At 39.9% G+C, this 12,851-nt stretch overlaps 1 protein-coding gene and 1 long non-coding RNA gene across 2 annotated transcripts in view; one reads left to right on the plus strand and one right to left on the minus strand.

Moving 5' to 3' along the window:
- Fbxo4 (F-box protein 4) overlaps nt 1-10,551 on the minus strand; it is a 14,243-nt gene extending 3,692 nt beyond the window's left edge. Inside the window, exons 1-6 of the mRNA XM_021183531.2 lie at nt 10,022-10,551; nt 8,575-8,810; nt 6,547-6,767; nt 2,878-2,953; nt 2,586-2,761; nt 174-349 (exon numbers count right to left, since the gene is read on the minus strand). Coding sequence (XP_021039190.1) covers nt 174-349; nt 2,586-2,761; nt 2,878-2,953; nt 6,547-6,767; nt 8,575-8,810; nt 10,022-10,204 — 1,068 coding nt within the window. The 5' untranslated portion in view covers nt 10,205-10,551. The remainder of the gene's footprint in view (nt 1-173; nt 350-2,585; nt 2,762-2,877; nt 2,954-6,546; nt 6,768-8,574; nt 8,811-10,021) is intronic.
- Nucleotides 1,450-2,606, plus strand: LOC110310511. Its single transcript, XR_002379845.2, has 2 exons — nt 1,450-1,512; nt 2,542-2,606. It is a non-coding gene; the product is annotated as an uncharacterized LOC110310511 (long non-coding RNA).
- Nucleotides 10,552-12,851: the final 2,300 nt, after the last annotated feature.

The raw sequence follows: 12,851 nt of genomic DNA on the forward strand, positions 1-12,851 counted from the left end.
CATATATGTAAGCACACACATTCACATATACATTCACATATATGTAAGCACACACATTCACATATACATTCACATATATGTAAGCACACACATTCTCATATATATGAATGAATGCGCACAATACAAAGTACATACAAATTAGCTCTTCGTTGCATGAGCAGTTAAGACCTTACCATCCATGGGTGGTTTAGAAGACTGAGGCGCAGCTCATGAGCTAAATAAAAACAAGGCATTCTCTTTACATCTGCTTGAGAAATACAAGATAAAACCAGCATGGGTCTTCCTGAAGATCCAAAAGCTGGGTCTGTCATGGCCATAATCCGAGAAAATTCATCTTGCCATTCATGACCTAAGGATTTAAAATACATCAGTTGCATTATTGCAACTGCTCTAAAGATAATTGTATTTAATACAGCATACCAAGGATTAAAAGTGTTGGTAGGATTTAAGCATGACAACTGCCTTTATTCACTGGATTTATATATTATTCTGCCACAAAATTCTATTAAATAGTCTTTCAAAGAATGTCTGTGATAAACAAAATTCCCAAGCCAATTCCCCACATCAGCCTTCCAAGAAGCCTAGCCTGCAGATACAAGCCACTGTTCCTTTTTCTGTCTTAGACCTTTTAGATTTAATGCTAGGTGTTTTATATAGACCAGCGGCTAGGCTAGACACTGGAGTAAAGAGAACTGACTCTCAGATGCCAGCATGCTCCCGTGATGGCTGGGCCACTAACACATTGATTCCAGTCAAACTCCCATCATTGGTGGCTTTGGTCTCTACCGTGGTAGTTACTGTCAACACAGAGAATTCAAATTCTCTCCACAGTCAGCATACTTGTAATACCAGCAATTGGGAGGCTGAGGCAGAACAAATGTCTTTAGTTCAAAGCCAGCCCAGGCTACCTAGAGAGGGCCAAGCTCAGTGTTTACATGCCAGTTTTAGTCTTAGGATGGTATGCGCCTGAGCATAAGATAGTGGAAGCGTTTATTTGGTGTCCCAGCTGGACCCCTGGATTCTGTCCTTTACTGGTAGAAAGGTGTTTCCTGTAGAAGGGTTCTCGGACAGTTGCATAACGTGTAACTGAAAATTATCATGCCACAGTTACGTTAAACAGTCAGTACACCTGAATGTTCCAGCGACTGTATTTATTTATGACATTGTCTAATCAGACAAGGAATCAGAAACCAGGATTCCGTCCAGTCCAGAGTGCTTGCTACAAGCGGGATCCCGACCTTTGCGCTCAGGCAGAGAGCTTTTGCTTCTACCCTTCCATAAGGAAGTAGACAGTGTCTGCTCGAATAAGAGGCAGGGCGATTTCTCAGCCTGAGGCTGTTGACAGGAAGCTATAGCTTCGTCTGAGAAAGTGATATAGAAGGCAGAACAACCCTCCACTCCCGTGCTGCAGCCGACCGACACAGGCATCAGGCTCAAGCGACCCAGGGGTCTCCAGTCCTCCCATTACACTTTTAATGCAGCAGAGCGGCATGGCGAAGATTCAGGAAACAGGTGCAGATTGGTTTTGTATCTTGGGGCCGTGCTTGGGGTTGAACCTGAGACCTAGGTTAGGAATTGTGCTAACTCCTGCTTTCTTCCCGATTTTACAGAAAGCTATTGGGAGCGAGCTGGAAGATTAGTCACAAGTGAGCTCTGCCAGTCTTAGCTCTCAGCCATATCTCCACTAGCAAACACAACTATTGGTGACTCAGCAACTTTTTTGCTGATCAAATTAGCCTTCCGCTTATCTTGCTCCTGTTTTTTTTTTGTTTTTTTTTTTTTATGGATAGTCCTATAAGAACAGGAAATAATTTATTCTTTTCGTATGAATAATTTTATCCATGATTTCTAAGTATAATTTCCTCCAGGATTTAACAGACTGGTAGAGAAACACATTCATTGTAAATTAATTTAACACACTAAATAACTATAACATATTATTATGAGTGTTATATATAAGCCGGATCTATAATAAATCATTTATTGTATATTTATATTCTAACTTGTACACAAAGGATTGGGAAGAAATTATAACACTGGCTCATGGTCCAAGGATATAGCAATGTCATACCAAAACAACATTGTCAGTGTCAATTATTCAGAGTATATGGAGAATAGTATCAACATACTGATTTAATTAACTCTAATCTACTCAATCTACTCCCTGTTCCCCACCCCTCTCTATAATGTGGGTAAGAATGAACCAACAAATTGTCAGTTATTTGCATAAATTATTTGAATATATCAGAGGCAGAGAGAGCATCAGTAATTTTAAAATGTAGAACTAAACAAAAGCATATGGCGAATCAAGCTTTGGCTTGTATCACAACCCTGTGGTGCTTATGGAAACCAGGTGTCCAGGATACTGGGCAAATCTATGGCTGACAATGTGGCATTCTGGGAATCTCCCACATGATTCTAATATATATATAAAACAAGGAAGGCAAACACTAGTGATAGTAATGGCCAGAAAATCACAGTGGTAAGAACCTAACTGCTGTGTTTTTATGGTGCTGTAACAATATGATTCTTTTTTGCCAGGAATGATGTAGTAGCGCCTTGAAGAAGAGATACAGGATGCTTACGTCGGTGAGCTTCAGCGTTTGCCACGTAGATGAACCCGTCTACGACTTCACACACTTTCTGAATCTGCGGGATCACACTGTAGCGGCTGCCCTGCTGCTCATCCCCCTCACTCTGTAGGCTGAACATCTTGTTAACGGTGCTGGTGTGCCCCTCCCTTGCTCTGTCTCTTTCTTTTCTGAAACAAAAAGAAAACATAAATATATATAACAGCAAAGACCGCAAACAAGTTCCATCCCACTGAAGTGTTCCGGTGCCAACAATTCCGGCAGCCCTCCAAGCGGCGAGCCTTACCTGGTAGTCGAGTATAATATCAGGATGTTGAATTTTTGCTGGTTGTTCAACTGGAAGTTGACTCCAGATCCAATACCTACACGAGAAAAATCAAACAAACCAATATTAAAACCAGTAATAATAATAATAATAATAATAATAATAAATCTCCAGCGAAATCAAAAGGGGCAAAGGAAGAAAAATTTCAAGCAAGATATATGCAACTTTGGTGAAAAAAACAAAACGTAATGCTTGTGATTAAGAAAAGAACATTGTGTGTAGCTGTGCTTCCCAAGGCAGGAAGAACCTGGATAGAGAGCTAAGTGTTGACTCTACAGTCTTCTGTCCCCCTCACAAGCATCACAGCATCAGCTAGAGTGTGGCAACTACTTCTATTTATCCCCAGTGCTGATTCTTTTCCATGTTTTATGCTTCTTAAACTCTATGAATACATTCAGCGAGGGCCCATTCATTCCCCAGTAAAACCATTTATAAACATGTGGCTTGTCCCTAAAAGTGCCTCAGAAACTGAGTCAAAACTGCAGAGGCTGACATTTGGATGTAGGATGCTGTGGGTTAGAATCCTAAACTTGCTGTGGTAGTCACTGACTTGCAAGACTCTGTTTTGATACAAACCTAAAATAACATGAACTTCTTAGGGGTGACTGTGAGGGTTATTTGACTTATTTGATACCCCTAGATGGCTAAACAATGGCTTCTTAGTCTTTTGTGTTTGACACAACCCAACACCATTGCTGTTCCTTTCTTAACATTCGGATTTGTTGTTTGTTTGTTGTTTTAATGATCAATGGTTTTTTTGTTTTGGGGCTTCTGGAAAAATCCTTCTTTATTCCATAACTCTAGTTTTGCTCTCTGATCTGTCTACTTCTCTTCTCTGCCATTCTTCTTTTGGTACAAATTAACTACCTGACATCTGTAATCTCTTCTAATCAGTCCTCTAAATACTTTTGCTTTAACTAGCCTTTCTTGCAATAGCAGATATATTGCTAACTGACACATGTCTAAGTATTTCTCTTCTCTATAATGTCATTGGCACTCAGGCATACAAACAAAACCCAATATAGTCTGTCCCTACTTACCTCATGAGAGACAACTCCAGCCTTCATTCCCCTAATTCTTGAATTCTGCTAAACAAGCTGTGTCATGTCATCCTATGTCACCATTCTAAGCAACATGCTTATAGATCTGGACTTGTGGGCACTAAAACTGTAAGTATCTCAAGCCACAAGATCCTCTCTACTCCTCTAGCCATGATATTTCACAAAAAAGCACATAGAAACAGAAATCAAATGTTTCTGTCTTTTGTCTTTATCCATCGAAGTTTCCAAAAAGCGTCCTTTCAACACATCTAACCTCAGCCTGACTTATGCAACCCCTAATCTTGTCTGATCTGATAGCCTGGCATTTTCAAGCAATCACTTAAGTCTCTGTAAATGCCATTTCATAATTATCAAGTTTCCTCATGTGTTTTGGCTTTTCGCTTTAGGTAACACTTCTCTCGCCAAGGACTCTCATTTACCAAAATTGCTTGTTTCCTCACACCCTACGGTGAAGAAGTGGGATGGTGCTCTCTAACCCCAATGACTTGTGTAAACCGTGACTTAAGAACCCTCTAGAAGAGTTCCATCTAAAAAACACAGTTGGGAGAGCTGTCTCTCCTTCCTCAACTTGGTCATCCATAAACATCTCTCTCTCCACTGTAGACTTCAGCATGCAGCTCACCATCTTCCTCTCTATCCTCTTAACCTTCCAAGATCATGTGAACTTGTTATGACTCCCAGTTGTTAATTCTTTGGATCTTACTCTTTGGATCCAAACACATAATCTATAAGTCATTCATTTACTAAGTGTGTGTGTGTGTGTGTGTGAGAGAGAGAGAGAGAGAGAGAGAGAGAGAGAGAGAGAGAGAGAGAGAGAGAGAGTTATTTTTCTTACTTTTCTATTGCTATGACAAATCACCATAATCAAGGTAACTTATTTAAAAAAGGATTTAATTTGAGAGCTCATGATTCCAGAGGGTTATAGGGGTTGCATAAGTCCATGACCATCATGGCAATGAGCATAGCAGTTGCTGAGAGCTTATATCTAAGCTACAAGCACAAACCAGAGAGAAAACTAACTGGGAATGGTGTGTGAGTGTTTGAAACCTCAAAGCCCTTGCTTGGTGAGGCACCTCCTCTAACAAGGCCAGACTTCTTAATACTTAACAAACAGTTCCACCAACTGGGAGTCAAGCATTTGAATACATGACCCTGTGGAGGCCATTTTCACTCAAACCACTACAGTGTGGAACCTATGCTAAGGCTTGTATGATAGATACAAACCAAAATAAAACCGACAAGGTACTTACCCTTGTGGAACCTAATACAATTGGATTGCTTGTAACACTCCTCTTTGTTTATATACCCTGAAGTTATCAGAGTCAGCAGATTCCATCCCTAGCTCTTGCCACTAAAAACAACCACCACAAAAGTCATTCTACTCTGGTGATTCCTTGCCCTAGTTGGCTTCCTACCCAACATGAACCCCAAGGCGGAAGCCTGCAGCTACCCTTATTAATAACATAATCCTTATGAATTGCACCAAGTGTCATCCTCAATCCTCATTGTCTTTCATCCAGTGAGCCCTTCCATGTTTGTTTGTTTGTTTGTTTGGTTTGGGTTTTTGAGACAGTGTTTCTCTGTATAGCTCTGGCTGTCCTGAAACTCACTCTGTAGACCAGGCTGGCCTCAAACTCAGAAATCCTCTTGCCTCTGCCTCCCAAGTGCTGGGATTAAAGGTAACACCACGACCGCCCATGTTTTTTTTTTTTTAAATCGACTATTACAGCAGCTCCTTCTGTCCCTTCTAATCAGGTTTTCACTCGGAAGCCAGAATAAACATTCTAAAATGAAATTTTGATTGGGCGCTCCACATGCTGTTGTCATTGCTTACCAAGCTCCACTCTTTCTAGATTTAAAGATACTTCAACTAAGTCCTAAAAATTCAGAACTTTGTGCTTTTTTTCTTGTCTTAAGGGAATATATCTCCTAAGCCTGAAGAATCTTAGGAGGCATCCTCTTCAAGGTACAGCCTTCTTTGGTTGTTATTATTCTATTCAGAATCTAAGTGATTATAGTCTAGTCACCTAGATACTTGTCTGTGTCATCACTTAGATCTATTGGTTTTTGTGGAAGACCCAGATTTGTTCCAAATCTCTGTATATATACAATGAGCAAAGCATATCTTACATTCCATCCCTACTTATGTTAACGATACATTCCCACCTCACCAAGAGGCCACATGCTGTTTCATGAATTTTTTTCTGTACAGGGAGATAATGATATAGATCCATTTAAAAAATCCCAATATATAAAAATTAATTTGCAAATCTATATTCAGTGGTTTTCTTGGTAAATTTCTCTCATGATAAACATCAGAAATTTTGAAATTTATTTCTGTTGAAATTTATTTTTAACATATAATTAAATTCTAAACTATAACAACTAGAAAAATTAAGAAAAAAGTACTTCTTATACTAATTTTTTCCCATTTAGTAGGACGGGGGCCCATTCACCAATTTCTATATTTCATTACAAAATTTAATTTTTAAATATCTCTCTGTTTAACACTAATGTCAAGCTCCAAGTATTATTATTACTATGTATTGTATATTAACATGAAAATTACCATCAATCTGTCTGTGAGGTAAACCAGCAGTTGGGCAAAGGTCCTCAGAAGACATCAAACTCAACACCAAGGATGTGTTCAGTTCTTCCAAACCTGGTCCAAACATAGCAAACCGGGGTTCATTCTGAATGATCAGTGAGTGTAAGAAAGAGGTAACCACTCCATACATAGGACGGCTGGCTTTCAAGGCTCTTCTCGTATATGGACAGCACATTTTATAACTGCATAAAATTGTCACAATTAGAAAATAAAATAGAAAACATTTAACTTGTTGTTCATTTGAGAATATATCATTTATTGAGTCGTCTGTAAGACATGGTAATGTAAAGACTATAGTTCCAACCCTCTCAGTATAGGATAGATACCGTTTTAACATGTATGTAGAGAGCTGTGACAAGGAAGAACACAGGCACTAGAGAGTGGGGTGGTCATAAAACTGCCGAACCCTCCCTAAGGAAGACATTATTTACTTTCTTTAATTTAGTTTCTTCCATGAGAGACGAGTTCTAATGTTGGTTTGAATAGCTGAACCTCATTATATAGAACAGGACCTGTTCTCTTCCTGAGAAAAGTTTTATCCTTATCCTATAGTATGTGACAGTGTCTGAACAATTTCATGTTCACATTTGGGGAGGAGAAGGCTGTGATACTAACATTGACTTAGTAGAACCATAGATGTTACCACATGTCCTACAACTTCCAGGACAGTCCCCAAAACTGGTCCAAAATGTCAATAATGTTAAGACTGAGAAGCCCCATAATAAAGATACACTGCATATATTTAGCGTTAAATCTCAGAAATTTAAAAACATTACTAAAGCCACTAATATCAAGCTTCATAATCACCCCTTTAATAGTTTCCACATAAGAGTTGATTCAAAACACTAAATAAATACACAGGCAGGCCTGACTAGACCTTGCTGAAAATTAGCAAAATAAAATCATGTGAAAGAAACCATGATGGCCCAGCAGGTACAGGGGCTTTTTACCAAGCCTGGTGACCTGAGTTCAATCCCAGGGACCCATATGGTCAAAGGAGAAACTGGACTCCAAAAGGTTGTCCTCTGACCTCCATATGTAGCATGTAATATATGTGCCCACCCACATGTACATACAAAATAAATAAATAAATAATTTTTAAAAAGAAATGCCAGTGGAATTTGAGATTATCTATAGAGATCATATACATTTTGATTAGTCATCTCCTGTTATCTGGCATGATAACTATTGTCTGGGGTGGAGAGATTGAGTAAGAAAGTAGAGGGGGAAATCCTATATGTAGCTACTGAATCAAAGTGAAACCATTCTTAGAGCCAAAGGACAAAGATTCTTTGAATTTGCTTTATTATGATTTAAATGTGGAGTTCACAATAAAGCAAGTTTTACCTATATACAGTGACATATTCTGAGGGTACACGATAATATTAACCAATTCTTTACACCCTATACTATATGCAAATCATGTAACCTCTCTGGCCCCCTACATCCCTAACACAAAGATAAAATCTTTAGGTTGAAAAAGGACATACCCAGAGCAGACACCCATAGAATCCAATATGCAGCATTTGCTCAATAAAAGCAACTTTCGCATGTACATGATACTCAAGAAACTTGGAGGCTTTCAGGCAGTTAAATAAAACAACATATTTCATGTAGTCTTAAAAACAGTCTTCTTCCCCATCAAAAAGAACTGTTTCCTGGTCTTTGGAAATTCTTCCTCTGATTGTGAATATGCATATACAACTTAACATAATGGAAAATATTATAAATATTATGAGAAGTTTAAGAATTTTTTTCTTGTCTACCATACCAGATATAATTAATCAAATACTGGTCAGTCACCACAGGAAAATAACAAAAGATTACAGCTCTAAGGGACCTATGAAAGAAAGTCAATTAGCTCAAGGCCTAATTTTAACAAGGTGCATTCAGACAAATCCTATGCAGCAAGCTAACGTCAGGGTCAGAACTAATGTGCACTATTTAGAGTTTAGTATCTCTTGTCAATTCTCAGAAATAGATACTTACACCTCCATGTAATCAAGACATGTGCTGTCGGTGACCTCAGATATTGGCTTTTTTAAGATCTCTAGATCTGGAAGTGACTTCCAATCAACCGAAGACCAAGAAGGGAGATCCCGCAACAGGAAGTATCTCCAGAGAATTGGATCTCTTACAGTTTTGTTCCAGTAATGATCTGTACTTCCCAGCTGGCACAGATCGTGGGGTGAAAGAAATGACAAGATATACAACTGCACGTCAACCTGAAAGAGAGGCAAGCAGCATGCAAGAAAGAGGTCATCTGTCTGGGGTAGCTTAATCAGTAAAGAATCGTTATACTGAAGGTCGCCTGAATGACTGGTTCTTTATGATACATAAGTCTATCTTAACATCCCTCCACCTATAGAAAACTCAAAACTAAACACTTTCATTCCTAACACACCTGAAATGTTGCAAACTCACGCTCTGCCTTTCTATTTTTAAAGCAAAATAACCAGTTCCTTTCATTTCTTTCCATGAGTATGTTGATGTACCAGTTACTAATTTGTTCTTCAAAAATAAATGAGTGTCAAGTGGAGATTTTTTTCGAGCTGGAGAGATGGCTCAGGGGTGAAGAGCACTGGCTGCTCTTCCAGAGGTCCTGAGTTCAATTCCCAACAACCACATGGTGGCTCACAACCATCTGTAATTTGGATTCAGTGCCCTCTTCTGGTGTGTCAGTGACAGTGTACTCATCATATACATAAAATAAATAAATAAATAAATAAATCTAAAAAAAAACCAAAGTGGAGGTTTTTCTGATTTTTATCACTAGATCAAATGAAAGCATGTGAACCTGTCATTTGAATTTCTCTCTATAGTGTATTAATCAGGTTCAGAGGACACAGGAGAGAAGCTTGGAGGTAACCTAAGCCTGTGGCTTTCATTTAGAGTGAATGTCAGTGGGATGTACTAATAATCCAACTGAGATAAGGAATTGTCATCAACAATGTATAATCTCTTTATTTATTTTATCTTTCTCTGAAACTTTAAATTACATGCATCCTCTTTGCAGCCTGACCTAACTTGAGGTACTTGTAACTTTACTGGTTTCAATTATGTGGCAGTTTTGTTGCTTTGGATATGTCAGAGTTGCTTGCTCTGGGCGACCCCCCTAACTGGAATACATTGAACCAGAGACTAAGGATTAAAATGTGCAGAAGAAAGACACTGGAATGCCTTCCAAGCTAACCCACTTCCTTCATCAGATTTCCAGACATCCAAATAGGATGACTGACAACCTGTGGGTGATCTCGCTGGTCACTAGTGTGTGTTGTAGTGCGACCTTGGTTGGCAGGGGGATACCAAGAGTCACCATCAAGGCAATCCTGGCCACTTCACTTCCAGGAGAGCACACACCCGGAAGTGGCTGCCCTGCTGGTCCAGGCCCCGGGGCTGAGGCGTCCCCTATGCGCGGCCTGCGGCCTCGGCTCACCGGCAGCCGCGTCAGCGCGCTCGTCTCCTCCGTCGCCTCCTTCCGGGAGGCCGTCGGCGTCGCCCGCTCCTTGCCCACCGAATACCAGAAGGTCCTCCAGCCGCTCAGGATGGCGGCCTCCAGGCGGCCCCAGTCGCTGGCGGGCGGCGGGGAGCCGGCTCCGCGGGGCTCGCTTCCAGCCATGGCCGCCGGCTCCGCGCGACACCGCGGGTTGCACGGCCTCCCCAGCCGCTCGGCCTCCGCCTCCGCCCCGCTGGTACGACCCGGGCTGGTCGGTTGGGCAGGGCTCCAGGCCGAGGTGGCCCGGAATGACTCACCCCGTTAGCCCAAACCCTCCCACACTACACTTCCTCCAGGTCCCTGCCTCTGTGTGTCACCACAAGGACCTGGGAGCTAGGGCTTGTTGAACAGCCACCCTTTTTCTGAAATCTTGCTTCCCCTTAAGCGTTAGGTATTAAGTAGGCCGTATGTGTGCTTCTGTGTTTTGGAATCAGCAATCTACCACTTGGAGTTGAGCAAAAACTGAGCCCATGGAGGCTATCAGGAGCCTCATGTGTTATTAAAAATAACCTTGGCTGACTAGAACATCGCGCTGTGGAGAAACTATTGCAGTTGGGAAGCCAAAACTGCCTCAAGCGTAGCTCTTTTAATATTAACTTCAATCTGGTTTTGGCCTAACCTCATGGGGTTGGGTGAAACTTGTAAGGTTTGCAAACATCTGGTCTTTGCTTAAGATTTTATTTAACTACATGTATGTGGATATGTGCATGAGCACTCAGGTTCCAGCAGAGGCCACAGGCATCACAAACCCTAGAACTGGAAATCACACCCTTGAGAGCCACCTACTCAGGCCCTCTGAAAGAACAGCACATGCTTGTAACTGCTGATTTAGCCAATTTTATCCAGGCTGTGTACATAATGCCCTCATCAGCGTAGGTGGTATATGTATTTGATATATGGTTTTTTTTTTTTTTTTTTTTTTTTTTTTTTTTTTTTTTTTTTTTTTTTTGGTTTTTCGAGACAGGGTTTCTCTGTAGCCCTGGCTGTCCTGGAACTCACTTTGTAGACCAGGCTGGCCTCGAACTCAGAAATCCGCCTGCCTCTGCCTCCCGAGTGCTGGGATTAAAGGCGAGCGCCACCACGCCCGGCTGATATATGGTTTTTGTACTGTGGCTATAATAGTTCTTGTAACTGCTTCCACAACTTGGTGTGCCAACCTGAATCCAATCTCTGGCCATGGACACTCATATTTTGCTTGAATTTTCTTCCTTAAACTCCATTATTAGGTACTTTCTACCAAAATGGTGAGTTTAAGCCCACGACAAAAATGTACATACACTAAAAAAATTGTTCAATGATCTATCATAAAAGGTCAGAAGAAAATTTGATAGGAAAGAAAAGCCCGAATGTGGTACTCTTAAAAGCCATTAGTGAATTTTTAATCTTTCAAAAGTGATGTCTATTCTAGTAACTTTAATCATAATCAAAAAGAAATTTAAGAAATGAGAGGTAGACTATATAACAAAATATTATATAGCACTGGATATAGTTTTAGGAAAGACACAAATACCTATTTGGTAGCAGTTATCAGTCTCTTTCAAGTAGACTACCTCACTTCATCTATTCCCCAAACCCATTCCACATCTAGACTTCATCATGGGAATACTTCGGATTTGGTAGTCACATGTTAAATTCTTTAAAATCTTTTAGAATAATCTAGTAAGGATCACCACGTTATAACCTGAGGTGTAAACCTTGTTCTGGAGAACAAGGATGATGGGTGGAGCCCATATAATCTACCTCAAAATCACTGTCAACCTTTAACCGCTTACTATTCCAAGATGGTTTGTGTTTTGTATTGTTTTTTGTGAAAACAGTTAAATTTTATCATCTGTATACAACTGGTTTAATATCAATTGTCAAAATGTTCTACATCTAGTCCATAGGATATTTAAAAATTAATCCCATTTTACAATCTCTGAAGTAGAAGGCAAAGGCCACATCTTTTAAAAACACACTAGGCTACAGGAAATAGTTGCTAGTATATAAATATGAAAGTAACACTTAGCAAGCTATAGCTGTATGTAATAGTACGTAATGCTCAGTAGTGGACCCTAGATACTTTTCAAAAGGGCCCTTCATTCAAAATGCAGTACCTGAAGCTCCAAATGAAAAGTAACAGACATTCAATAAAGCTGGAAGCTGGGCAACTGAGATTCTGTCAGAACATACATTTAAAAATGATTCTTCTTTCCTATGACATTGCTCAGCAATGAGTAGGTCAACCACTTGCTCAGATTATCAGAACAAGGGGAAAGACTTATGAATTGATTACTTATATGGCCTTTCTCCTCCCTAAACTGTGTTTTGTATTCAGAGAAAGAAAATTAGCATAAGTCATTTAAGTATGAAGAAATGAAAATGCCACTGCTTTTATATTACAAGGAAATGTGACTTATCTACTGAGCGAGGAAGAATTCAGCTTCACTATAGAATTGTTAAAACATGGCTCAGTACTTAAGAGCTCCTCCTGTTTTTGCAGAGGATAGGAGTTGGGAGTCCCATCACACCATCAGATAACTTATAACCATACTTAAAATAATTTAAAAAATATACTATTTAAAGACAGAAAGACTTAGCAATTGACACAGTTCCAGTTAGGAAATGACAGGGTTGTGATTTACCTCAGGCCTTCTAGTTCAAGAACTCACAATCTGAATCATTATGCTACTCTCTTTGAAAGTTACTAGGTCCAGAAGGAAGGTATTCATAAATAAGGGCAGAAAAGTGATGCAAGAATAAAATATAAAAGAAAGTAAGAAACAAGAAG

This window comes from Mus caroli, chromosome 15 (assembly GCF_900094665.2).
Source record: "Mus caroli chromosome 15, CAROLI_EIJ_v1.1, whole genome shotgun sequence".
Taxonomy (NCBI): Eukaryota; Metazoa; Chordata; class Mammalia; order Rodentia; family Muridae; genus Mus; species Mus caroli.